Source organism: Camelus bactrianus, chromosome 1 (assembly GCF_048773025.1).
Source record: "Camelus bactrianus isolate YW-2024 breed Bactrian camel chromosome 1, ASM4877302v1, whole genome shotgun sequence".
Lineage (NCBI taxonomy): Eukaryota > Metazoa > Chordata > Mammalia > Artiodactyla > Camelidae > Camelus > Camelus bactrianus.
The window spans coordinates 49,997,166-50,025,048 of record NC_133539.1 but is presented as its reverse complement, the minus strand read 5'-3'; the positions used below and the strand labels follow the sequence as shown (position 1 = coordinate 50,025,048).

Below are 27,883 nucleotides of genomic sequence, written 5' to 3'. Positions count from 1 at the left end.
TCAGACTCAGAGTAAGGCAGGAGTCCACACCCAGAGTCCACATCTAAAAGGGAAAGGAGAAAATGTGCACGTCATCCAAATAAACCCTAGACACACGCAAAGGAAGACAAATCTGTTTATTCAAGTCCCACCAGTGCTTGAGGGTTCAGCTTGAGTCCTACTTCCTAGGCAAAGCCTTCTCCAATTAAACCATACTGATCACCCTTTTCTCTGACCGCCCACAATGCAACAGTTTGTATTTATTGTTAACACTTGCCTATTTTATCCTGCTGTTTCCTGTTTCATCTGTGCAAAGTCTGACTTCCTAATAAGACTAGCACCTTTTTCCTTATCATCGTCCTCTTCTTCTCTGGTATCTCCTGTAGCCTTCTGCAAAACACATCATTAAAAAATCTACGGAAGTTAAATTGAGAGGCAGAAAGAACTGGACATGTGTCTAGAATTCTTGTTGGGGACGGGAAGAGGCATGGGTTCCACTGATCTGGCTGTATCCTTTCTGCCTATACCTAAGTGACCTAAAAGACCAGTTTTTCCTCTCAAATCTTTTGGGTGATTTCACAGGCATTTGTTGATACTTTATTCTGCCCCAGGCGCTCTGCTCATCATGAAGATGTGTGGTGGCCAGTCAATTCATCTCCTATAGCAGAGTGGTGTATATGTAAGTGCCATTTTCCCCCAAAGACCTCAAAATGCTCTTAGTCACAAAGTTCAGTTCTTTCCATACCATTTGGGCAGAAGAGACAAACCCACAGAAAATCCTCTCCATGCTTTCAAGTGGTCAGAACCCAAGCCCAGGTGCTTGCGTCTTGGTGGTTTCCAGAGAAAAGGGAGGATCAGAAGGAAGCCCAGTCCTGCCTGCAGACAGGAACCCACCCTTCCTTCCAGCCCTGGGCACTTCAGACACCTGGTCCTGCCCGCAGGGTCCGGGGGGAAGTGGAGAGGAGAGTCGCCCCCTGCTCCCCAAGGAACAGGAACAGAGAAAGGAGGACCCAGCCCAGCCGGGTTCAGTGGTATTCATTCAGAAGGGGAAGCCGCCCTCAGGGAAACAAAAAGATCACTTGCAATACTATTTACTGTGAGAAAATGCCAGCCCAGATCCTGGCCCTGGAGAGCCGGCCCCTACGAAACAAACGTCAAGTCTGCGATGCAGAGGCAAAAATAATTTATTGTCAATATTTTAAAATCCTCATCCACTGAAGTTATTATTTTCTAAAAAGTACAAACACACGGAAGTTTACGTCTGACATGTAAAAAATAAACAGAAGGAAGAGAAATTCATCTGTCTGACTAGTTTGAGGAACTATCCTCAAAATGAGACTCGAGTTACAATAAATGTATCTTCTAGTTAAATAAGAAAGCAAATCCACATTATCCAGAGTCCTGGGTCATAAAGAGCTCAAGGCAAACCTGGCCTGAGACATGCATGCGGACACATCCCCGCACACAGCGGCCCCCACCCCGACGTCCCCCCAGGGCCAATTTAACCAAGATACTGAGGCCAGGAACCTCTCGTCACATGACTACAAAACTCTCCTGGAAAATTTCCAGCAAAGTAGTTTTCCCAACAAAATACTCTCTTCCCCCACGGCAGGCAGTGCTCTCTCTGGAGATGACCGAAACTGTTGCTGTTGTGCAGTCCCCACCCCGGCCCCCCAGAGGCCCTGGCACTACATTTCCCACAGTTTATTTCAAACGAGAGTGGGTCTTCCTGTTTCACGACCTTCTTCAATAAGACACACAGCCAAGGCCCGAAGACACTGAGTCCCACAGGAAGGCTAAGAACGCCGGACATTTACAAAAAGCCAACATGTGCGATCTACAGCAGGTGGGAAGCAGTCTTAAAGACTCTCCGATGGAAGCTGGTGACAATATAAATGGGGAGAGTAGTGTGTTCCAAACTCACAGGGGCCCATGTTTCCAAAAGAGGTGTTCAGAGGTCACAGGAACAATGAAGAGAAGATGAAATGAAGAAACACACACCTCCTTCTGTAGCTCCATATCACACAGTGACATTGGATGACGTGTCTAAGGCTGGTCTGCTAAGAGATGCAGCTACTGGTCATGGAAGCAGACACAGCGAAGCCGCTTACGTCTGCGGAGGTGCCTGCCTTTCCCTCACAGCCTTGCTCAGAGGTAGATCAAACGTCATGGTGGGAGGGCGCAGGTGGGAGGCGGATTTCAGCAAGTGATCGCTTGGGCTCTGCCTCACCTCGCCACCTGCCTGCCTCTGTTCTCCACCAGCTTAGGCTGGTGGGGTCCTGCCGGAAAAGGCCACCTTCACACCAAAGAGAAAGTGTCCACATGTGGGTAGAGGCAGCTAGGGCTTCAAGAACAGCAGGAACCTCCCACTGCAAGGCTCACCTGCCACCTCGTTCCCCCACCCCCGCCCCATCTGGCTTCGTGCCTTTGTCGAGACTGGACCCAGCCGGGGCAGCGCTTGGGGGCTGTTCTGCTGGACGTAGGGCCAGACTCCGTAACTGTGCAGAATCAGGAGAAGGAGGACCGTCTCCACCCCTCCAGTCATTGTGAGTCCTTATACGTTAATTCACAGGATCCTTTCTGGAAAATGGAATGAATTCTCTTCATCCCAAAACTCAATGGAGCACTGCTTCCAGACAAAGGTCGGCCTCCACCACTTCATTCTGGAAAGAAAATGCAAATGAAAGTCACCACTTTAAAAAAAATAATAATGGACTATTTTAAACATTTCTGTTTTTATTTTATTTCATTGGGCTTGATTATAAACTCTTAAGTAAAATTGGAATGTTTGTAAATTTCTAACAGAGGACATTTTGGACAACACACACACACACACACACACACATACTCACACAAAATTCTGAATACTTTCCAAAAGGCAAATAACACATTGTTTGCTCATTTGTTTTGGTGTAATTCCTGATAAGTACCATTCTGATGAGACATTTTGGATGCTGAGGCCATTTTACAGTCAGTCTTTTCTCATAATCTAATCATACAAATACCTCTAAATTTTCAGTTTTTTAATACAGGCACAATCTGATTTGGGAAAAGGTGCAGAGATGGCCCGACTAAGGGGCAGGTGCCCTGGAAGGACTGGGGACACAACATAGGCTGTGGGCTGCACTGTGGGGCGCTGGCAGGTGAGGTCTGGGGCTGGACAGTTCTTTGCTGCCAGGAGCTGCCCTGTGCGTTGCGAGGTGACTGGAAGGACCCTCGGGCTCCCCACTAGATGCTGGTACCTCATATACACTCCCAGTGTGACACTTAAAAATGTCTCCAGACTTTGCCTAATACCCCTAGGCAGGCAAAACTGCCCTGGGTGAGAAGTAGGGCTCTTTGGCTAATCTCTCTGCGTTTCCTGGGGAGTCTATACACAACCTTAAGTGAGCTCCCTTGACACCCCAGGGAGTCCTTTCAAGGGCAGGACGCATGCGCTGGCCTGTCCACCAGCAGCCGGCCCATCAGTTTCTCCCCAACTTGCACAGAGTTCACTGTTCTTACTACATGGAGCTTTTTCCTCTTCTCACATTAATTGGTCTCTGCTTTTGTTCCTTACCCAGTCTACTGGCGACTTCTTCACGTGTGAGAAAACAGTACAAAATAACTAGCCCGTGTCCAAAATAACTCATGAGGTCCAAAACAACTCACGAAGTTATTTTTTACATTGTTTTACCTTGTAAAAGAGAATTCCCCTCCCTATGCCTGGGTCCCACCCTCCACACAGTGAAGAAGCTCAAAGATGGGGAAGAGGGGTGATCCATTAAAAAATTCCCTTAATCTCAAGGACATTATGCTAAGTGAAACAGAGGAAGCCAAATACTGCCTGATCTCACTTAGATGAGGAATCTAAAAAAAAAAAAAAAAGCTCATAGAAAAAGAGATCAGACTGGTGGTTGCCAGAGGTGGGGTGTGGAGGAGGGCGATTGGATGAAGGTAGTTAAGACAAGTCCTGGGGATGTAATGTACAGCACGGTGACTGTAGTTAACACTGCTGCATGGCACATGTGCACATGTGAAAGTTGCTAAGAGAGTAGATCCTAAAAGTTCTCATTACAAGGGGAAAAATGTTTCATAACTATATGAGGTGATGGATGTTAACTAGACTTATTAGGCTGATCATTTCGAGATATATGTCTCAAGTCATTATGTACCCCTTAAAGGAAACCATATGCAAAACAAAATGACAGCCTATGGAATGGGAGAAAATCTTTGCAAATGATGCAACTAATTAATTTCCAGAATATATCAACAGCTCATACAACTTAATAACAAAACACCAAACAACCAAATCCAAAAATGGGCAGAGGACCTAAACAAGCAATTCTCCAATGAAGACATACAAATGGCCGATAGGCACATGAAAAATGCTCAATATCACTAATTACCAGAGAAATGCAAATCAAAATTACAATGAGGTATCACCTCACACCAGTCAGAATGGCCATCATTCAAAAGTCCACAAATAATAAATGCTTGAGAGGGTGTGAAGAGAAGGGAACCCTCCTACACTGTTGGTTGAAATATAGTTTGGTGCAGTCATTATGGAAAACAGCATGGATATTCCTCAAAAAATTAAAGACTTACCGTATGATCCAGCAATCCCATTCCTGGGCATATATCCAGAGGGAATTCTAATTTGAAAAGATGTATGCACCCCAATGTTCACAGCAGCACTATTTACAATAGCCAAGACATGGAAACAACCTAAATGTCCACCGACAGATGACTGGATAAAGAAGTTGTGGTATATTTATACAATGGACTACTACTCAGCCATAAAAAAGAATAAAACAATGCCATTTTCAGCAACATGGATAGACCTGGAGATTGCTGTTCCAAGAGAAGTAAGCCAGAAAGAGAAAGAAAAATAACATACCATATGACATCACTCATATGTGGGATCTAAAAAAAAAATTTAAGACACAAATGAATTTATATACAAAACAGAAACAGACTCACAGGCATAAAAAACAAATTTATGGCTATCAGGGGGAAAAGAGATAGGAAGGGATAAATTGGGAGTTTGAGATTTGTAGATATTAAGTACTATAAATAAAACAGATAAAGAACAAGCTTGTACTGTATAGCACAGGGAACTATATTCAATATCTTGTAGTAACCTCTAAAAAGAATATGAAAGGGAATATTTGTATGCAGATGTATGCCTGAAACATTATGCTGTACACCAGAAACTGACACAACATTGTAAACTGACTATATTTTAAAAAAATAGTAGATGAGTAAATTTATTATCATCATCTAGGGAAAGAGATCAACTTGTATTTTTATGCCCTTCTATTAATTTCTTAATGGACTCTGTGGCTTTCAACAGAAAAAGAGATAGTTTCCGCATACTGAAGTAATCTTTCAACAATTTGGCTGTATTATTTGTTTTGAATTCTTCAGCACTTCTTCTCTTGTGAAACCACAGTGTTTCCACGAAGGTTTCTAATGATATTGTGACGTGGGATACGTGCTTAGAACGTGGGTGAACCACAACAAGGAAACACGTAGCAACCCTCATCTGTAGTTTATTTTTTTTCTGTGACTTTTTTTTTCCAACTGTTTTCTGTCCGCTCATGAAGGGCAGGGACTGGGGAACCTCCCCAGAGAACGGAACATCACCCGCACAGAAGTTGAAGTGAGCCACCCGTCCTGTCTGGTTCGTTTACCGTCACAGCTCTGCCTGCTGAACTTGCTCGACTTACCGTGGAGCAAGAGGGACCCTGGAGCAAGCCCCAGCGACTCACAGCCAGATACACTCTGATCATGGACATCCTGGCGTAAAACGCCCAGCACCAACTCCTCACTCATCATATACTTCATAAAACTGTCCTCTTCCGACGGAACCCCAAACTGCAGTTGATAGGTTATTGTGGCGTTTTCACCACTGAAAGGCAAACCAAACAGCGACCATTAAACATAGCAGTTGAATCACACTGCAACTCAGGAAGCTGGTTTTAGCAATACTATTTTCTTCGTTCTGCATGCTCTTCCAGTACAGAAGAGCAAGGCCTGTGCTCTCTAAGACCCCTGGTCCACAGGTCCATCACACAAAGTTGGGTGGTCCTCGCCTCCTCCTTCCACCAGAACCCATCCCCTAGGAGTCCACTGAGCGAGCGCTGGTTGGGAGAGGCTGACTCAGCTGCTGTCAAGGGTGGGCACAGGGCTGCCCAACACCAGGCTTTCCGCTGAGGCAGCCCAGGGAAGCCGTTTCTCCTGTTACAAATCCTCTCCGTGTCTCACATCCCAGCCTCTCCCTGCCCCCACAGGGCGTGTCAGAACTCCTCGGTTTAACCACTTCATTGCTTAACCTATAAAATGCTCAAGGTAGGGCCCAAAGCTCCCTGCCATCGGCCAGGTACAGACTCCTGAACTCCCACAGATGGCCCTGGGTACCAGCAGCAAATCAAGCCTCCCTGATTTGTCCCCAAAGTGAGACTTTTTCTGTCCTATTTCCACTTCACAAAGTTTCGCAACTCTCAGTAAGGGGACCTGAGGAAAGGGAGTTTTCATCTTCCTAGAACATATTTTTCCTGTTTCCAAAATAAAGATAATCATAAGGCTATCCTTAGTTAATTAATAGCTTATACAGCTTGTTAAATGCTACCACAACGTGAGGTTTCTTACAGTTAGCCTTTGGCTCAAGAAGGCCCCGATTAAGAGCCAGCAGTCAAATAATTAAGTGTGGCCACATCTAAGACTCTCACCCAGTGGCAAGTTTTGCAGAGGAGCCAGTCCCAGTAACGAATCAGAACGCTGTCCCTGCCAACGAGAGGCAAAGAGCTCCTTCTTGTGGCCAGAGGTCACATAAGCCAGTACTCTTGGATGCGGCTGACAGCTGAGTTTACAAACCCTACTAAAGCCAAATGTGCCAAACCTTGGGGTTCAAACGAATTACAGTCAGGACTTGAGAAACACACAGGTTCAATGACGCACTGCTGAAAGGTGAAAGATGTGCTTTCAAACTCTAAGCCAGCGACTCTGGTTTGGGGGTGCCCTGTCCTCCACCTTCTAATTATGGGAAACAATGGTCAACATCCTGACACGCAGCCACCCTGCACTCCCACAGGCAAGGACTGGGGTCGGCTGATGGTAAAGGGCCGGAGGCTGGCTTTCAGAAGACCTGGCCAGAAGCTGAATAAGAGGGTCACACTGCCTAACTTGGCCTGACCAGACCCACGCAGTCCCTCCAAGTCAGGTCGCTGGGTGAATTGACATAAGGCTCAATTGTGAGGGGAGAGGAGGGGTTTTCAGGGAAGCAGAGAACGCTGTGGGCTTTGCTTCAGCTGCCCACCACTAAACTGGGCCCAGCAGCTGACGAACCAAAGGGCATCTTCCCAGGTTCCTGCAGGCGGGTCCAGGACCGAGGTCAGAATCCCCACGGACACAAGTCCGTCTGCTAGGGATGCAGCCGCCTCCTGCCCACGTGCAGCAGCAGCCTTTTGGAGACAATGGCTGTTGTTTCTCAATTCAACATTGTTGAAAATCTACCTGGACTTTAAAAAATGCAACAAAAATGTTTCTCAGACATTTCTTTATCCAAAAATCATAAAACTCTTGGGTTTTTCTTTCAAATAACTTTAAAAAATATATTCTCTAACACTTAATCTTTAGATTTCTAACACATTTTACTCAGTTTTCTGATGGGTTTTACCCCAACCCATCATTGAATCCCACCTCCTCTAGACCCACAGTGTAGGCTGGATTCTTGGAAAGACCCTTCAGGCTCTGAGCACCTTTCCTCTCCCGACTCTGTCTTTGAATTGTAGGTTAGGGCAGGTGCACAGAGGAAAGTTGGGTCTGATTATGTATTCCTCCCTTTTCTATTAGCATTTTAATGCTAATAATTTATGATTAAAATAAGCAAGGTCAAAGGTGTCACCATAGGTGATATGCACACTGGGGTTTTATAAAGAAGGAGGACTAGTGTTGTTGCCAAGGCAACCTGTCACTGGATGCGTTTTCAGACTCCAGTCCCTTTGGTTCTGCCCACTGTGCACCACAGCTTTACATGCTTTCCCTCCCAGGTTCGAAATTTATGGTTTGAGAGGGGGAACTCAGCATAAAATTGCCTTTGATGGTCACATTCCAGGGATACCTTAGGAATAGGGGCTAATAAAGCTTTGCCATGTAAATCTTGCTCTAACTATACAAAAGAATAATAAAATGATTCCTCTACATGCATACACGCTTTAATCTAGGTGTCTGTAGACATATATAAAAACATTAAAGATTAGGAGAAACTAAAAAAGGAAAACTATGTATGTGTGTGTATCTGCTACACATGTATGGTACATAACGTATATACGGTAAATACATGTATAGAAGAAATCACACAGACGGCAGATGGCTGTTCATTTTGTAGAGAGGGGTAGAATTCACTCAGTGTATGGAATTGACTGGCACGTGAAGTGTCCAGGGGACGTGGGGCGGGGGAGACAGGAGGTGGACTTACCCTGTAGCATGTGTCTTTATCTTTAATATTATACAAGGAGCATGGATTTATGTATGACTTGTGTTCCTCAAAAGCAAAAGCCAGTACACGGAGTATATCATATCACATCGCTATCTGAGATGTGTTTCTAGTTCTACTCTCAGCTTATTCAAGCCATTTGCTGGGGAACAGCCATGACTTATCTGGGCGTTTCCTCTCCTCCCTGTGCACTTGTCGGGTTGTAAAATTAATCAGTTAGTCTGGGCTTCCTTTTCCTCCTTTATAGAGCACGGGCATTGAACTAGTTGGCCTCCAAAGACCCTCCCGGCAGTGACACCATGGTTCTATCTAGCACTGGTCCCCTTTGTGCTTTGAGACTTGGGAAGTCATTTTTGGTAACTGGTGATGGGTGTCACTTTCCAGAGAGAGACCAACACGTGATGCTCCACATTCTTACCTGAAGTCCATCAGTTCAGCAGAAGTAAAATAACGGCTCAGAGCTGGTGATGAACTGTACACATCTGTGATCTAAAACAAACAGGAACAAATAAAGCACCACACACATTACCGCCAGACCATCCCGCATCACCTGGCAAAGCAAAACTACTCCTAGACAAAGGAGGGTCCACTCTGGCCAGGAATTAACTTATCTGGAGGCTCTGGATGAAGAAACAGGAAGGAGCAGGCCTCCCACCAACCCAAATTCAAGTTAACATTCTTTCAAAAGAACTTCATTTGAAAGGACCAAGTGACCAGGCTGGCATTTTCAACATCTCTTGTATGTTGTGCTGACACCTTGTGGTCTTAATGGTCCCACACAGACCCCAAGCACCACAGGAAGGAGGGAACCCTTTAGGGGGCTGGGAAGACTGCAGAACAGGCCGCTCAGGCCTCCATATCACGGAACAAGGGCCTCTTCTCTCCTTTCTCCAGAGCTTCACTCCAAGGAGAAGCAGTCACACTAAGCCACTTTCCCCTGCATAATGGAACCAATGTTATAATGGAATGCAATGGTATAATTGCCAAGATACGGAGTTCTTATTTTATGCATGAAATGTGGTAACCATAAAGAATAATGACACCTATGTGCCCACCACCCAGGTGTCAAGCCTTCACACTTTACCATACTTAGCTGAGCCCTTTACCTGAAGAAACAAAACCAAGCTAAATCTACCCTTACAGACTATCCCACTTTTCCTCCCTCGCTCCCCACTGCTAACCATTGTCCTGAAGTTGGTATGTATCCTTCTCATGCATGTCTTTACAAATGTAATGCTTCCCTGTGTAATCATAACCAAACATAAATGTAATTTCCGTTTATATTCAAAAAAAGGTACCCTATTTTACACAATCTTCTCCGACTTGCTGTTTTTCACTCAGAATCACATTTAAGATTTACCCATAATGGTCCGTCCAGATAGAGGTCATTCAGTCTAACTCCTGGCTCTGCAGAGATTCCGTGAAATGACTGCACCGCCCATCCCTCCCCCCACTGGTGGCCATGTGCTTTGTTTGCGATTTCCTCCCGTTACAAACTATGCTGAGCTCATCATCCTTGAACACATCTTCTTGTACCTGGAGGGGTTTCCCTGGGGCGTATACCGAGAGTTGGACTTGGGTCCAAGAGTTAGAGCATCTCCACCTTAACTAAGTCTTTCTGAATCAGTGTCCACTTTACTCCCCTCCCAGCAAAGTATAAATACTCCACTTTCCACAGACTTGCCAGCACTTAATATTACCAGATCTTTTCATTTTTGCCAAGGGATATATAACATTGTGTTTTTTACTGTTTTAATTTGCAATGTCTTGCTTGTGAGGTTGAGAATCTTTACATGTGTTTATTAACTCCCTGGGATTTCTCACCTTTGAATTGCCTATTAGAGTCGTGTCTTTGTCTCAGGTTGTCTTTTTCTTGCTGGAACGGATTGGTGTTACATTCCAGATACCAGCTGTTGGTTTTATGTTACAAATACCTTCTCCCAGTTTTTGATTAGTCTTTTCGTCATATGTCAAAGATGTGAATGAACTCTAACCTTTGGTACCTGAGAACATGTGGCTGAACGTAATTACATTGCATTTTTAAAATTTGCTTTGAAGGTTAAATGCCTTGTTCTTAGCAGACAGGAGCACTGTGCTGGGATCTGGTTATAGCCCCCAGCATGGACCCAGCGCCGAGGCTGGAGCAAGCCCACAGCCAGGCCTGAGAAACCAGCCAGACCCACTCCTGCTGGCCTGAACCCTCAGCTCTGACATTCTGAAATCTCACAGACACCCGCAGTTCCCAGCGCTGAGCCCGGTGCACACAGCTGCACCCATCCCAGCTCAGGGCCCCACTGCTTCACCCAGCAGCAGGCGGCAGAACTACCCCGACAGCAGGTCCCCCAGGGGAACGAGCCCATCTGTCTCCCATCCGAGTCCCAAAAGAATCTCAAGGAGGCTGAGTCCACGGAACACTTCCCGCTTAACTCACTGGTGACAATTCAGCCTCTCCAAGGCAGAGCAGAGAGGATTAGAGCTCCAAGTCCTGTCATTATGGCTGTGATCTGCATAAGAACCTGCCAGAAGAGGCACTGCTGTCTCTCCCCTTTTCACTGATTAAAAAAACAAAAAATTCTAGCCCCAGGTCACTCTGCTAGTAAGGACTTCAATCCTACCTGTTACAGACACTAATCCTGGCTTCCTCACATTTTACCACACTACCCAGGGGCCACGAAGCAAGGAGGAAAGTGTCTCCTTCTGAATATTAAGAAGGAAAGAAGCATAACTTGTTAAGAACTTTGGGGCAAAGAAAGAATAAAATAATGCCATTTGTAGCAACATGGATGGACCTGGAAATTGTCACTCCAAGAGAAGTAAGCCAGAATGAGAAAAAAATACCATATGATATCACTTATGTGTGGAATCTAAAAATAAAAAGACAAACGAATTTATTTACAAAATAGAAACAGACTCACAGACATAGAGAACAAACTTATGGTTACACGGTGTGGGGAAGAGGGTGGGAAGGGATAAATTGGGAGTTCAAGATTTGCAGATACTAACATATATAAAATAAACAACAAGTTCATACTATGTAGAACAGAGAACTGTATTCAATATCTTATAGTAACTTATGGTGAAAAAGAATACGAAAATGAATATATGTATGTTCATGTATGACTGAAGCATTGTGCTGTACACCAGAAATTAACACAACATTGTAAACTGACTATACTTCAATAAAAATGCATATATTCAAAAAAAGAAAGAAAAAAAAAGAGAGAAAGAACTATGAGGCAGTCATCTTATAGTTTCTGAGCCCCAGAAAAAAGAAAGTTGCCAACAGGCCAACAGCCATTTCAGAAACCCTGGAAGTCGGAAAGCGGCTCTCACCTGGCCACTCAGAACGCAGGGAAGGGGGTGGGGGTGCTCTAGAGGGGAGTTTTTTCAAGCACTAAAAATGATAACAATAATGTCGCTCCCTTCCTTTCAGACTGAGCTTCTTCTGTCAGGAATTGTGCTTGTCCTTCCTTCTCTGTTCCCTCCCTCTCATCCTTCCTTGATGAATCCGTAGGGCCCTGAGCACTGTGTTTTGCACAAAAGAGGCGCTCAGAAAAAGCCTTAAGGTAAAATTTTATGTTCGGAGATGGAGCGGTATACCAGATCATTTTCAGTGTCTGCTCTAAGACTCTTTTTGGTGGCACGGTTCCCAGCTATCACTGGGACATATTTACATATTTGGGAGCTATTAATCACACTACCCATTTTGAGGCCAAAGAAGCGAAACAAGGCACTCCTCACCCTTTGCTCTGGTGTCTCCCTGCTGTGCCCACGAGGCTGGGTGCAGACTGAGCTCAGAGCCAGTGAGCTGAACCCCAGTGTCGGGCACAGTGGCTCACAGAAATCAGCTTCCAATTACTTATAATCGCCAGGATATGGAAGCAAACTAAGAGTCTATCAACAGATAAATGGATAAAGAAGCTGTCGTATACATACACAAAGGCATTCTACTCAACCATAAAAAAGAATGAAATTTTGCCACTAGCAACAACATGGATGGACTTGGAGGATATTATGCTTAGTGAAATAAGTCAGACAAATACTGTGTGATATCACTTATATGTGGAACCTAAAAAATAAAACTAGTGACTGTAACAAAAAAAGAAACAGACTCACAGATATAGAGAACAAACTAGTGGTTGCCGGTTGGGAGAAGGCAGGGGGAGGGGCAAAATGGGGGTAGGAATTGAGAGGTACAAACTTCTACATATAAAATAAATAAGTTACAAGGATATAGTATACAGCACAGGGAATACAGCCAATATTTCACAATAACTATAAATGGAGTGTGACCTTTAAGAATTGTGAATCACTATGTTGTACACCTGAAGCTTATAAAATATTATACATCAACTACATCTCCATTTTTTAAAAAGAGATAATGTTAAGAAAAAAAAAAAAAGGAAGGAAGGAAGGGAAGAAACCAGCTTCCAGAGTAAGAGGGATACCTTCCTGCATTATCACAGGGGTCACTGTTAACTCCTGCATCCAGCATGTGTGCTGAGGTGGGACCCACACAGCTGATAGACTAGCTTAACCAGGGTAATGGCCTCAACCACAAAAGAAGGAAACTGGCAGTGAGATATGAGAGGGGCCAGGAAAACTGTGTTTAGAAAAGCAAGACAATAAAACATAAGAGGGGGCACAGGGTTTCAATATCCACTCCCATTTTCCTTCCACAGCCAGAAACTTCTGGAAACTGGCCTAGCTGGAGGAAGGAGGTTCTTGACGTGACAAGAAGGTAGTACTATCTCTGAGTTCCTTATTTTTGTTCTGAACACATTTGGTTGGGAAGCCAGGGGCAGGAGCCTTTTCACCTCACTGCGCCTTATGTTTGTCATCTATAAATCAGATCATTCTTTTAAAAATGCACCTCACAGGCACCTGTGGGTATACAGGGAAAGTACGGTGATTTCCATTTATCGGAGCAGGAACCAGCTCAGAGAGGCCTGTGAACTCGCCCCAGGGACCCCTGACAGGCCGTGTTCTTCGGCCACTGCACAGTGACGAGCTAAAAACACCTGTAGAATCTGCTCATGTCCACTTCTGTGCAAGAGATATGGCTCGAAGGTGAGTGATTAATACGGTTTCCCTTTGACGTAGATTTCCCTTTGACAGAGCTAAGTCCCGTCTGTAACAGGTGACACACAGGGGTGCTGACTCATTTGGTTTCTGCTCAGCCAATGCAAAACCCCTCTGTTAAAAAAGCAACCAAGAGGAAAGTAGCAAGAAGTATTCAGTCAGCGACTTGCTCTGGAAGCAGGTGGAAGGAAAGGCACTGCAGATAAGATAGTAACCAAGGGGAGGAAGGAGGAAGAGAAACCCGGAATAATCCTCCCAGGTACAAACTCCTGTGATCACATGGCAGGTATACGACACCCAGAAACTGACTCTGGGGTGACCTCAATGGAATCACCTCCTTCAGCTTTTGTAGGAGCCCAACGGGAGCCAAATAAAGAGGACTCACTCCACTCGGCCTATCAACTGCAGGGAAGAGGGGAATGGATGGCAGGCTGATCATACAGATTTTCTCACCAAAACGTTTTTCTGGGTCTGGCTGTGAACCCCCCTGTCTTTGACAGGGTAACCAGGACCACCCTGACCAAGCCTCGTGGTCTGGCTGCAGAGCCGGCATGTTGCACGGAGCTCAGGGTCCTGCATCTCCCAGTCCATGACAACGTCACCACCCACCCACGTGGCCACCCGACCAGGAGCCCAGAGCCATACTCTCCCTCAGCACCATGTCCAACCAGCCACGACGTCCTGCTGAGTGAGAAGACCTCTGAAATCTCACTTGAACCTCAATTATTCCCCCACCATTGCCCTAGTTGAAGGCTCCCTCCTTTATCACCTGGATTACTGCAGTACCTTCTAACCAAGTGTTCCACCTCCAGGGGTTTTCCATCATCACACAGAGAGACTAAAAGGAGAAGCTGACCATGTCGACCTGCAGATTAAAATCTTTCCGTGCCTTTCCAAAGGACATGGAAACCTTCATGATCTGACCCTTCCCTTCCTGTTCAGCCTCACCTCTGCAAGTCTGCTACACAGTATGCGGAGGCCAGAGTCCACTGCCAGGCAGATCCCCTAGTGTTTCCTGCCCTCTAATCTGGAACACCCCTGTCTCACATTTTGAGACTTATCCCGAGTATCACCTCTTCCAGGAGGCCCTCCAAGCCTCCATCCCCACCTCAGGTAGTTTAGATGCCCCTCCTCTGTGGCTGTAAAACACACTGTACACATCTCAGTGATAGAACATATCACACTGTTTATACCTCTCTATTTAATTGCTTCCTCTACCTGGACTGTGAGTCCCCACTGAGGGCACAAACTCTGGCCCTGGCATTGGGCATATTGTCTAGCACATCACAGACCCTCAGTGAAACTTCAGGTTGATTCAAAGGTAAAAGCAGAGTAAGGATACAGAACGCTGTCCTCTGGGAAGCATTTAGCTGGAGGACAGGGCTCCTCCCTCTGGGTCCGCACTACAGAAAATCCATTCCTAAGCATCAGTTTCTGCCAATATCCAGACCAAGAATCCAACCTTGAAGCTACTTACTTGCTGCATAGCACTAAGCCAGCTGTTCCGGAAGAATTCACACATACTCCAATGCTAAGAACTCAGTGAACAATGCATGAGGTATCTCACCCTTTCCGTGAGCAAGTCAGGCAATTCCTCTTCAGTGACACATTCTTCTGGAAGCTTTAGCACCAGTAAGAATGTTTTACTTGACGATAATTCAAATGTATCATTTTCATCTTCATCGACATAAGTCACTAAAGGGCGGGAGGTGGAAATAAAAAGTAAAAGTAAACACATGCATAAAATAATAAACTTTTTTACTCCATTGACAGTCACTATACTTAAAAAACAAACCAACAAAAACAATGAGCATTCAACAAGCATAAAGCCTGGACACAGGAAGCAAGTATCAGCTGAAATGCTTTCTCTTCTCAGTGAGACTGAATAAAGACAGGGGCTTGCCTCCATCATGATAAGAATTTTGCTTCTTCGTTTTATGCCACAGGGGTGTCGACTCCACTGAACAGGGCTGGGAGGAGGGCGGGAGGAGGAGGCGGGATGAACGTCTTTGTTAAGCTGACCCTGTAGCTTAGCTACCTGCACAGGTGTCAAGGCAGGTGCTGGAGGCAATCTGGAGGGATGAACAAACAATGGGTGCGGCGGGACGGGAGCAGAGCAGGGAACTTTGTTGAATCGCCTTCCGTCTGCGCACGCGCTGAGGAGTGACATCAGCGAGCAGAACTGCGCAGGGATTAGAATCTGAGCGAGTGAGCGTGAGGTCATCACCCACAGTCTGTCCCCCGGGAGGGAATGTGGACACACTCTGTTTGCAGAAGGAACCCAAACTACACCCAGAGCCTCAGGGCCCATGGGACTTACCTTCCTGGGACAATGAGTTCTGGGTGACTGCTGGTGTTCTAAGGGCTGTGAGCTGATTGATTTTTCAGCAGTTAGAACCAAAGGAAAAACACACAGAGTCGGGAGCCAGGAACTGGACGCTGGCGCACTGGAACTAATCATGCTCTCCTGGCTCCCTGCCCGCCTCCCTGCCAGGGCCACGGGGGGGACCACCTCTCGTGCCCTGAGAAAGGCGTGGGTGGGAGGAACCAGGGGTTCCTGTCGTGTGTAATTTTCTCTCTGATCCCACGCCTCAAACATAACATAATCAGCCTCTTTTACTGGACTTTGAAAAGGACATGGTAGAACCAATTCCGGGTTTATGATGGAAGTAAGAGCCTGGGCCTCACTCCCTGAGGACGTCTGGAAGTGTGAGGCACCAGGAGCAAGGGAATGTGCAGGAAAGAGTTAACAGAACAGGCTGGAGGCTGCCAGCCTCAGAGAGGCCATTAAGGTTGACCCCTGGCTGGAGTCTGGAACTTGGATTTCAGTTGGGGGATAGGGAGGTGTCCCACATTTGCTGGTTAGAGTGGCTGGCTGGGTCTCAAATGTTTGCAGGGACAGCATGGGTCATGCTGAACCTCTCCTTTCCTTCTGGGAGTCTGGAGTCTCAGAAGGTGCCAGACAGAGGCGGCCTATGTGACAAGCTCCAATAAAAACCCTGGGCACTGAGTCTCTAAGGAGCTTCCCTGGTGGACAGTACTTCACACGTGTTGTCACAATTCATTGCTAGAAGAATTAAGTGCACTGTGCCTGCACCGAGTGAGGACTCTTGGAAGCTTGCACCTGGTTTCCTCCACATTTTGCTTTACATCCTTCTGCTGTAATGAATCATAGTCATCTCTGTGACTGTATGCTGAGTCCTTCCAACAAATCACTAAATCTGGGGGTGATCCTGGGGACCCCAACACAGGGAATTATCCCTGCTTCCTTATTTGTTGTAAGTCATTAAATTATTTGTCTGACAATAAAAGTTATGCTCTCAAAGCAGGAAACATGCAGAGTATAGGAAATTGTAGCAAAGCAAGAAAAACATTACAAAAAATAATTCTTTAACCAAAAGGCTTTTTGCCCATATTTCATATTATATATTTGAGGTCTTAATGAGAAGGTAATTTGCATACTGCTTTTTGTTGCTTACTGTGGTCACTGCTTATCTGCCTTGATCCTTTGTTGTTGCTGTTGTTAGCACGTCAAAAAGCCACTCCCCAGATGTTTGAAATTCCTTGCAAAGATTGTTTTAAAGGCTGCATTAATGTTCTGAAGTCATTTAGTGTGTTTAGATTTCCAGTGTTATAAATAATGCTGCAGTCGGTATCTTTGAGATCTACATGCACCAGGCACATTTCCAGAGTAGATATCATTGCCTCAAAAAGGAATAAAGATGCCAGAAGATGAATACAGGAGTCACAAAACTGCTAAACTCAAGGGCACTAAGAAATGCCAAGTTCGAAAAGAGGTCTCCAACAATAGCTTTAATGACATACACTTAACTTGTTAGTACAAGTATAATGAATCCATATAATGCATCTGTACAAGACCTGGCTCAATGGTTGTGTTTGTCAAAACACTATCAACAACAAAAACAGGCTTACTCAGCAGAAGTTTACGTCACTAATGACTTAATCTGCGCAGTATTTACACGTAGAGAAAATGGCTTTAAACAAAAATCATGATACATACACAAAGCACATTGGAAGTACACAAAAACAGCTCTTTGGCTGGAATATAAGAAATGAGGCTGGAGAGGGAGGCCTTCAATGCCAGATGTCTTCGGGAGTAATGGAGGTTGTCAAAAGCCTCCCAGGAAGGGGGTGGAGATAAATCTGCTGGTGATGGATGAGATAAAATGGAACTGGGAGAGACTGAAGGCAGAGAAGCCACTGGACACAAGAATGGGAGAGAGAGATTTTGATTGAAAGCAGTGGGAAGTGGAAGGGAGGAAGGAAGAGAGGGAGGAGAAAGTCCTGGATGGTGGAAACGGAGCTGGCTATCAAAGTCTTATTAGCTACTTATTAGCCATGTGTCTTGAGCAAGTCACTTAAATCTCTGATGCAGTTTCCTCAACAGAAATATCAAGCCTACATTGTGGGTGATGGTAAAGATCAGAACCACTACATATAAAGTACCCAGCCAAAATACGGTACCTTGGAGTAAGCAGGTAGTTAATGTTAAAAGTTACTATCAAGACACTACAAAAGGATGATTGGTAAGACTTGGTCATTATCTAGTTATGGGGGAGAAGAAGAAATCAAAAGTGTTCCAGAGTATCAAGCCTAGGTGACAGGAGGAATAGTAGCTACCGCACTAAGCATTGTGCACAGACTCTGCTATGCACTTGTAGTTCTTACCTCATAAAATCCTCAAATCAACCTAATGAATTAAAGATTAATGTTTTCATTTTAAAATGAAGACATTGAGGCTTAGAAAAAATATACATAATTTGCTCAGGTCAGTTGAGCTAGGAAGTAGGAGGGTTAGGGTACATTTATAGACAGAGATTCAGAAATCATTTCTGTTTTACAAAGGTGGAAACTGAGACCAAGAGTGTTGAAGAATTTGCCTCATATTACACAATTGGATGGTGGCAGAGCTAGAATAAACCTGGCCTCATGATTCACTGTGAAAATATAAAGGGTGAGCTCACTGGGGAAGGGGATACACACAAATGGTAGTTTCACACGGATAACGATTGAGATGATGAGTTATTTCCAGGTAGAGATCTCTAGCAGGACTCAAAGTCAGGAAAAGCATGTGCATCCAAGAGAGGGCAGGGAAAGAATGAAGAATGAGAAGAGTAAGAAGGTTGAAGACAAGTCTCCAGCAACCACCTGTGTGGAGGCTAAAGACAGAAATGAAGTCCTAAAGCCCACGAGTTCTGAAGATGTGGAAAAGTACAACACAGTCGACAGAGCTGAAGGCTGCAACCCGGGCAGGGGACGCGAGGCAGGCCATTGGGTTTCATGATCAGGCACTTGCTGGTGACCTTGGGAAGGACAATTTGGGACCAATGGATACAGGGATTTAGGAGTGAGCAGGAGGCAGGATCCAAAGGCAGATCTCACTTTCTAGAGTTTGTCAGTGAAAAAAAGGAGAGAGAAAAATATCTAAATGAAGTAGCAAGTTTCTGATGGAAGACTGCTTTGAAGGAGAGACTGCATGAGCACATTTGAAGAGACCCAAGAGGATGCTTACAGAGAGAGATCTGAAGGTCCACCGGTCAGAAGAAGTGGAGAGAGGACCCTATGCAGAGCACAGGTGAAGAGGTTGGTCCTGGGAAGACAGAGAAACAGAGAATTGAGGGAATGTGAAGAAATTTCAAGGTACTGGGCTGTTAAGTTCTGCCCCCAAGGACCTTACTGTCTGCCTAGGATTTTCCCATGAGTCACCCTACACCAGGGAGCAACCTGTGCAACCAGCTTGTCCGCCAGGATTGTGTGACATCATAAGATGTGGCTCCCATTCCAACTGAAGGCAATGCAAATCCAACCAGCACAGCATCACGCAGGAAGTCCCTTCTTATGTCTCACAGAAAAGCTCACACAGGAAGAGCAAAAATAAAAGTGTTTCCCTGATTTAAAAAAAAAAGTAAACGTTTGAAAATCTCTTACAGCATTAACAGTTTTAAAACACAATTTTATAACCAAACTGAAAACGAAGTTTGCACCACAAGTATTAAAAAGTTCTTCCCTGAATATTACCCTATGAACTCTCACGTCCCCCCAAGAAACTGTGGCGAGAAATGGAATCCCTTCCTCTGCAGATTGCTCTTAGTGTTTTGAAAATGTCCGATGACTTTTTAAGAATGGAAGACAGTTCTTGGGTCTTGTGCTTTAGAATCCTGAATATCAAACCAACTAGATCTATTGCATCTTCCTTTGTTATAGGTCCCAGATGCCAACAGACAAATCAGCCAACTTTGAGGACAGCACTGGCTGGTTATGATAGGATGAGGTGGTGTGACTCAAATTCAGTTTCAACATCCACATGTGAGAGTTGATGGGAAGAGGGAGTTTCAATGCTTACACCAAGACTACTGTCCTCAGCATGATGGAGGAGGTACAGCACCTCCTACCAACTTCTCCCTACCTCAGGACCAGCCTATGGTCTCAAAGACGCATCCATGCCACCCCATCAATGCCTGAGTTACTCAGTAAACATGGTGCCTGCCTGAGACGTTCACACGCTGGAGGTTGACACATGTCAGAGTTTTCCTATTCCTTTAGGGACTATAAAACCTTGAAACAGGTGATGAAAGGGTTGGGAGAAGGAGGAACAGGGGGTGAATGACAAATGCAGTTCCTGAGAATTCCTAGGGCCCCCTCTGGAGAGACTCAGGGGCTGCCCACTCTTGCTCTCATGCGATGACCAGGTATGCTATGGAGAGCCCGGCTCAACTCCAGTCCTGTGGTGACTGGGTCACCCTCACAGGTATCCCAGCTCCAGAAAAGCACCCCCCCAACCCCCGCACCCTACCATCACCCCCACATACAAGACACTTACTTTCCTTCCTATTTTGAAATTGAAATGACTGCCCACTGGGGGGTGCTATATTTATGCATTGTAAAATCCTTAATACTCATAATCTGAAAAAAATTAGCAACTACCTAAAAGGCTTTAAAATGGTGTGGAAGACTGCATCATGCAGTCATTAAAAAAAAAAAAAGAAAGATGTTCACAAATAATTTTTAATGAATTGGCAAAATGATCTCAACATAAAATTAAAATCCTAAAAGTGAGCCACAAAATGATAAAAAAAATCTGATCTCAGATTTTTTTTTTGATCTCAGATTATTTCTAAAATGCAATTAAGAAAAAGACTGGAGAAAAATACAACAAAATATTAGTGTGGATGGGTTTTATGGGTAACTCAACATGTTAGTACAGACATGTCTCATACTCATAATAAATAATAAATAAAATGAGATAATGTAAAATATATAGTTAGCACCATGTAAGTTTTTGTTTTGTAAGCATATACAACACACATATAATAGTGATTTCTAAAATACGCTAAAATAATAGTAGCTTACAGATACATGGTTCTATAGTTTTTTAAATGCTTTCAAATACATTATCATTTTATCATTACAATAATATACCAAATACATCAGATAAAGTTATCTTTATACAAATAATTACCTTTTACAGTAATTATCTTTACTTAGCAAATTGTTTTAAAATTTTTTCAAATACATATGTGTAAGATATAATAAAATACAAATTAAGGTTTACATAATCAAAAATTTAAGAAATCTTTACCATCCAATGGGTAGAGTTTAAAGTAAAACACACTTCTTTCAGAGTTTATAAAACAAACAAAAAAATGTAAACAGAAAAACATGAATCGTGTATATTTCCCACCCATACGACATACCCCAAACCACTTTTAAATTCATATTATAAACGATAAAATCGCGGTGAGTCCACCTTCGATTTCAGCACAAGTCATAAGCATTACAAAGTTCTTAAAATGCATCGACTTAGTCATGTTAAATGCTCTTACCTCCCATAAGACATAAGCTTATGATGATGACTATAATGAAACCCAGGAAAATGGAGGCCAGGACCATCCACAGTTTGCATCTTCCAATCAAAGTCCTATTACAGGCGCTCCAAGGGCTTTCCTGGTCAGCCTGGAAAGCAGACGGAGACTGTGAGGCAGTCATCTGGTTTCAACAGTCGTGTTTTAACATGGGCCGGGTATTCAGAAATGAAGGCAGCAGGACCCTGACCTCAAGGGGCTCCGCTCTATTGAGTCGAGTTTACAAAGGGACAGAACGGAACCTCAGGGAGAAGTCGGCAAGAAAATGCTCTGGGGACTCTGAGGTGGGAAGGACAGGCAGGATTCTGAAGGGTGGACAGAGAGAGGCATTCCAAACCCAGGAAAGAGCAACCTCCGTGTTGACTCGTAACGGAACTGGCCACAAGAAGCATCTGATGGGAATGCGGGTTTCAGAGGCTAGTAGTGAGAGTTATGATTAGAGAATGAAAGGCTGGAGCAAATCTGAGAGGGTTCTGAACGCTGCAGGGCAGTTTGGACATAATTTGGGAACCAGTTGAAGGTTTTGGAACACAAAAGCTGAGCAGAAGATTAAGAGAAAAATGATGTGTAGTTTAGACCAAGAAAGAGCTAAGAAAATACTGCTGTGGCCTGGCCTCTAAGTAATAAGGGCCTGGAAAGGGGAAATAAAGGGAAGGACAAGCATGTGAGAGACACCGGGAAATAAGCTGCAATGGGTGTAGTGAGGCAGAGGGTGGGGTCAAAGTAAATAATTACAACCGCTGTGGTCTACTGACACCAACACCGGTTCACTTCATCCCAGCAACCCTGCAAGGGAGGCATTAGCCAATTTCAAAGGTGCATTTGGGAGAGATGGACCAGGACTAACTCCCGCTGCATGTCACTGCCCCACTCACACCCTCTCCCTCCGGACCACAGGCTCCCCGCATCACTGTGTGGAGCTCCTGGTTAGGAGGGCGCCTGGCTGCCTCCACTCCCAGTGCCATCACCTGCACTCTCCCCCTACTTCCCACTGGGCCGTTAGGCAATTCCTACATGAGGACCATGGGAAACAAGGGAATATGATGGGGGAAATGTGTTTCCCTATCAGGATCCCAATCCCAGTTATACCACTTAGGCAGGGTGACTATCATCAGCAAACTACTTTGTGAAGAAACTCACCGACCCCAAGGTCCTCAAGTGTAAAATGTACAAGTAACCAGTCTAGCTCACAGGGCTGCTGTATGAGGTCACGTACATGAAGCACTTTCTGAACAAGGGTAGAGCAGAGATCGCACTTTGGAGCCCCTGAGTGCACGTCACAGGGCTCTCAACACACGGGAGCCAACAGCCAGGCAGAGTGTTCACCAGCTCCACCAAGCAGCGGTGGGCACTTTCGGGGACTCACTCCTGAACCCATGCCCTGTTCACTTTCTCCGCAGTCATGATTTGAGTGGCAGCCATCAGCAGAGGAAACCGTTCATGTTGGGACTGCAGTTCAATCTTTCTCAGTGAGAAGGTCCCAAGCCTGGCTGCATATCAGAATTACCTGTGGAAGAATTAAATGACACACATCCAAGCCCTACCTGGACCGAGGGAATCAGACTGTAGGGGAGGTGGGGGCAGACCCCAGCTTGTAACTGTGAACGTCCCAAGGTGCATCGATGGCTTTACCAGAGTCGAGCCCCTGGTCTGGAGCCTCTCTGCTCTTCGGAAACCAGGTCAAACCTCTCTTCTCATGGAGGCCTCCCTACCAGCCCACCCAGGGAGACTTCTCCCAGGCCGTGAGCTGTCCACATGGCTCCTCCGCTGCCAGCCTTGTCTGGTTTCATGTTCAAATATAAACAGATACCGGCCTTATCTTCCTAGGGAAAGTGAAACCACAGAGAGGGAGGGGAGGCTCTGAAAATGCCCGACACCTCTGCCTCGTACAGGTAATAGGCGCTTAATAACTATGTGTTGTTTCTTTAGAGCAGGCTTCAAGAATTGTGACAATGTACTGTGAGAAGTTCTAGAGTAGTGGTCACACTTTGGAGCCCGTACACGGGCTCTTCGGGGTGGTGGTGGTGGCGTGAGGGATGCAGTAAAGGCCCTCGCAACATCTGGACAGAGGAAAACCCTCTTGAGGTAAGTGTTCCTGGAGTCCAGGGAGAGAGCCCCCTCTCACCCCAACCTGAAGACTGAGAATTGCTCCAAGGTCACCAAAGCCAGAGGCTCGATAAGGCCTTCGGGAAAGAGAAGTCCCAGGACAAGAAGCCTTTAATGTCTCAGGGCACAGAAACGTAACTTTCTGTTTACAGAGCTCCTGAGACACGGCCATTTTCCCTCCTTCCACAAGGGACGGCAGGGACCATAAAAATTAGTACAAAATGAAACGGTCTGGAGTCTGAAATGAGCCGGAGAATGAGGGTCAATGTGCCTCCTTGGCCTTTCGTGCCTCCCCTTCTGCTGTCCCTCAGAGATCATCAGCGAAGACCCTGGTGGTTTGAGGAGACCAAGACTCTGACTTCCTGGGGGAACTCAGCTCAGAATTACACAGCCCTCCTCTATAAGAAATGCCTCTTCCTGTCCAGCCCAAAGATGCTATCCTGTAGCCTACCCTCTTCATCGTCCTGTCATCAGCCCCAAGGCAGAGACCACTATCTCTAGAGTGACTCATCTTCACATACTTAAGTCAATGTAAAACAGTCCGTCAGCTGCTCCCAACCCAACAACAGAGTACAGTGCTTCTCAGCTGTCCACACATCAGACCCAACCAAGGAATTCTGTTTTTTAGAAGTGCCCCCAGGAGATTCCGCTGTGCACTGAGGGTGGAGAGCCTTGGATCCAGCAGATGCTACCTGTGCGCACTGGGTCAGGAAAACATCCTGCTCCTTGACTGCCTCCTTCATTCTGTCTTGCCCAGATTCTAGGTTATGAGGAGAGGCCACAGGCAGGCTTCTCTTCAGGATGGCTTCCAAATATGTGTGCAAACCGCAGCTCACATTCTGTAATGGCATTATATGGCCCAAGAACTTTGGTGACTTTCCTCTGAATATTCCCCCAGATACTCCCATCCCTCTTCAGATAAGGTCCAAACACATGATGTAAGGTCCTGCAAAAATGGCAGGACTACTGAACTCTTAGATACAAAAAGCTTTTCTTCTCTTTGGCTCAATCAGCAGGAGATATCATACAGATCAGGGGAAAATTTTCTTAGCACACAGTAAAATCTATACTTTGTAATCTTCATTGTGGGATTTAATCCACCTGTTGATCCAAGCACAAAAGTCAGTTGATTCTTGTCCTAAATTCTAAACAACACATGGCAATGGGGTTGATTTTTAGCTAGCCCATTCATATAGGTCTTGTCCACCTCAAAACTATCAATGTACTGGATTATTACTGCCATTAATATAATGATGCTGCCATCCCTTAAAATGTCTTTGGGATTTCTATTTGGAAACTGAGGTTAGAGCCCATGAAATGAGCCATAAAAGTAAACCAGTCTCCCTCAATTATCCCTGAGGCCTTTTCTAGTTTTGATCCACCTGTATTGCCATGTTTACAGTGACAGCAGGCAAAGTGAAGTTCAATGGCTTGTCTTCCTTTCCCTCAAGGCCCAAGCGCAGATCAAGAAAGGGGAAGTTCTTTCCACTGCCTTTGAACACTCTCCCAGATAGCTCTTCTGAGTAGGAAGATACCCATGATGTGGAATGTCTTCTTCCCAATGACCCCAAACTGTTCCCTACTCCTCACCATCTACCCATCTGCACAAAACCCCCTCATCATTCCAGACACGCTACTCAACTCCTCATATTTCACCCACATTCTGTAACTTACAGAAATCAGTAATAATATACAATTTAGGCAATTATATATAAATGAATATAAATTATATATTATATTTATATAATGTATAAATATGTGTTTATATACATATCTCTGTGTTTTTATATATATATATGTATATATACATAAAATAAATCAATAAAAGCAGCTTAGGTCTGAAACCTAAAAAGCCTGCATTCAATCTTAGAGCCACCATTGCATGAACTTGAGTATTTCGGTAACTCCTCTGAGCTCAGTTTCCTCATCTGTCAAGCCAGAATACTGCTACCTTCTTCTGAAGTTTGTTGTACCAATTAAATGCATTTATGCAGCAGAAGTATTTGGCACATGATGGGTACAAAAACATATAGATAATAAAAACTCATGAACTTACACCACATTTCAAAGTTGGAAATCTTAACATGTGGTTTAAAGAGACCTACACACAAAATTCTGAAGAGTCTGGATCTGGTGCTTGTGCCACCCACTTTAAAAGGCTCTATGTTAGTTGACTTTTCAATTTAAAATACACTTCAGCTGATTCCATGGAACCGAAGAGAACACTTGGCACATTAGATGAGGATTTCTTTCTCTCTGTTTTAAGTTTTTCTTCGTCAAGCATTTCTAGAATGTTCTCCAGGTGCTCATGTAACCCTTCATCTTCACGCCATTCTGTCCCTCACACAGCTTTCTTATTCAGTGACCTACAAAGCTAGTTCACAAGGAAGTCTCAGATATCTGTATACACCTGGCTAACGAGGAAGTAATTAAAACATGAAAGAGCAATCTCTACTGGGTAAGTACTAAACGACTATAAAATATCGACACCCTGCATGTGTTCCGTACATTCTACTCCTCAGTCGTCTTCAACACGCCATCCCCCGGCCTCACAGAGAAGACTGATTAGCCACGTTACATCGCAACCAGCTGACAATGGGAAAATCCAGACCTTAGTGCCTTGCCTCAGGACATAGCTTTCAGTGGGGAAGCTGTCACCAGAACTCAGATCTCTGGATTCAGTCCCAAACCAAGAGTCTGTGGAGTGTCCTGGGTCTGCCTAACATGAGGTAAGCACCCCCAATTCCCATTCCTAGACACTGGCTTGGAGGATCCAAACTGTGAGTCCACGGTTATGGCCACTTGCACAGAGATCAAATCATCTTCCTCCCGCTTCCATTCTTCTGTGTTGTTCCTCTTTCATTCAAATATAAAGTACTAATCACTCTACAGGGTAACCATAAAAGCAGACTTTACAATCTTTCCAGGAATCAATGACGAAGCAAAAGCAATGCTTTCAACTACTGAATTTCCTGCTTATCCCTGAAATCAACAGTTGAGCAGCCAAAGGGATGGGAGTGGAGGAGTGAGACCTAGAAAGGTCAGGTTGGAACCACACACAAACACACACACATACATACAAATATATGAGGCTTTCCAGATACCCAGTAGACATCAAGCCAGTTTGAAGGGTTAATCAGAAGACAGATGTTCAGAATTCAAAGTCTCTGCTGTTTTATAAGCATTTGATGAGAATGAATAATTTTCCTGTTAACTGGTAGGGCTGAATTAGAAAAGAGTTCAGCCTAAACATCACCAGGGACTTCCTTGGAAACTGAGATGAGCAAATAAGGCATAGTTCTTTGAGACAAGAACTTGGAAGTTATTTCCCTCAGTTGAGCAGGGCAAGTTCACAGCCCCCACCACCCCTGCTCTGCCAGCCTTTCTGTACTTGCCCCCACCTCCACCCTTCATCTCTTCCTGCGAAGTCAAATAGCCAGATTGGGAAGAGATAAAGTGTGGGTCTAGGTGAGCCAGGATGGGGGGAAGGTGGGAGATGGGTGGAGGTTAGGGGAGGGTGCGGACAAGCGGCAAGGCAGACTAGGAAAGAGGAAGGCAGAGAGATTCTGAAGAAAAGGAGACTCCAGAGATAACTGGAGTTCTCCCTGCTGGAAAAAGGAAAACTAAAAGTTACAGAACTTTCTAAAACCACCTCTATCTAGGGGAATTCTCTCTCTGAAGAGAGGAGCCGTACACCTCCCAGATAAGATTCCTCAAGTTCCCCGGAGTCAGAGGGGTCGGAGGGGCCTCGGGCAGCCTCCGCCTGGAGGGCATTCCTGCGTCCGCTCCATTTAGAATATTCCAGCGCGCACCGCCTGCGCTCGGGGTCTGCTGCGCCCGGGGAGCCGTGCGGTGCCAGGCCCGGGTCCTAGCCGGCAGCCTGGCTCACAGCCCCTCGGATAACGCCGCCAGCGCCGAGACGACCTTACCTGGGCTGGGCAGGGCTCCTCGGTCGAAGAATGGAAGCCCTGGACGGCTCCATTGAGAGGCGTCTGCTCGTCTGGCTGCCCTTGGAGCGCCGAGAGCTCCAGCCCATCTCCTGGCGATGGGGGCCTGGCCCCCTCCATGGACGAGTGGAGGAGGACTGAACAGCCCGCCAGGAAGCAGGACGCACACACCCGAGGGTGCAGAGTCCAAAGTGGCCTTGCGGGTGGCTCACACTCCACCCCGGCGGGCGGGGGCGGGGGCGGGGAGACCTCAGGCTGCGGCCGGGGCGGGCGGGGGGCGGGTCCTCGCGCCCCGGACGCGCCCCTCGCTCCTGCCCCGCGCCGCCTCGGTGCCCTGCTAGGAGCAGAGCCAAGGAGGGCTGTTTTTCTGGTTTGTTCAGGGCGCTGTCTGCCTTTTTCTCTTGGTA

General features: G+C 45.5%; 1 protein-coding gene across 3 annotated transcripts; it reads right to left on the bottom strand.

Annotated features, from left to right (window-relative positions):
- Positions 1–1,145: 1,145 nt before the first annotated feature.
- Positions 1,146–27,712, bottom strand: C1H3orf52 (chromosome 1 C3orf52 homolog). Of its 3 annotated transcripts, XM_074363227.1 has the most exons (7): positions 27,459–27,710; positions 21,385–21,532; positions 15,108–15,235; positions 8,877–8,947; positions 5,691–5,872; positions 4,859–4,884; positions 1,146–2,642 (listed from the first exon to the last, which is right to left on the bottom strand). In XM_074363227.1, exons 1-6 carry the CDS (start codon positions 27,594–27,596, stop codon positions 4,868–4,870), a joined length of 684 nt encoding a protein of 227 aa, XP_074219328.1. In that variant the 5' UTR covers positions 27,597–27,710; the 3' UTR covers positions 1,146–2,642; positions 4,859–4,867. The 3 variants fall into 3 exon arrangements, with proteins under 3 accessions (XP_074219328.1, XP_074219322.1, XP_010969090.2); XM_074363221.1 differs by lacking the exons at positions 1,146–2,642; positions 4,859–4,884 and having other exon boundaries at positions 4,891–5,872; positions 27,459–27,712; XM_010970788.3 differs by lacking the exons at positions 1,146–2,642; positions 4,859–4,884 and having other exon boundaries at positions 4,891–5,872; positions 21,385–21,514.
- Positions 27,713–27,883: the final 171 nt, after the last annotated feature.

Excerpts from the sequence above, each read along its gene's own strand:
- C1H3orf52 (XM_074363221.1), bottom strand. The coding sequence starts at position 27,596 with ATGGAGGGGGCCAGGCCCCCATCGCCAGGAGATGGGCTGGAGCTCTCG. Across the intron at positions 21,533-27,458 it reads AGGAGCCCTGCCCAGCCCAG|TCTCCGTCTGCTTTCCAGGC; the intron begins GTAAGGTCGTCT and ends ACTGCCTCACAG. Across the intron at positions 15,236-21,384 it reads AAGCTTATGTCTTATGGGAG|TGACTTATGTCGATGAAGAT; the intron begins GTAAGAGCATTT and ends CCCGCCCTTTAG.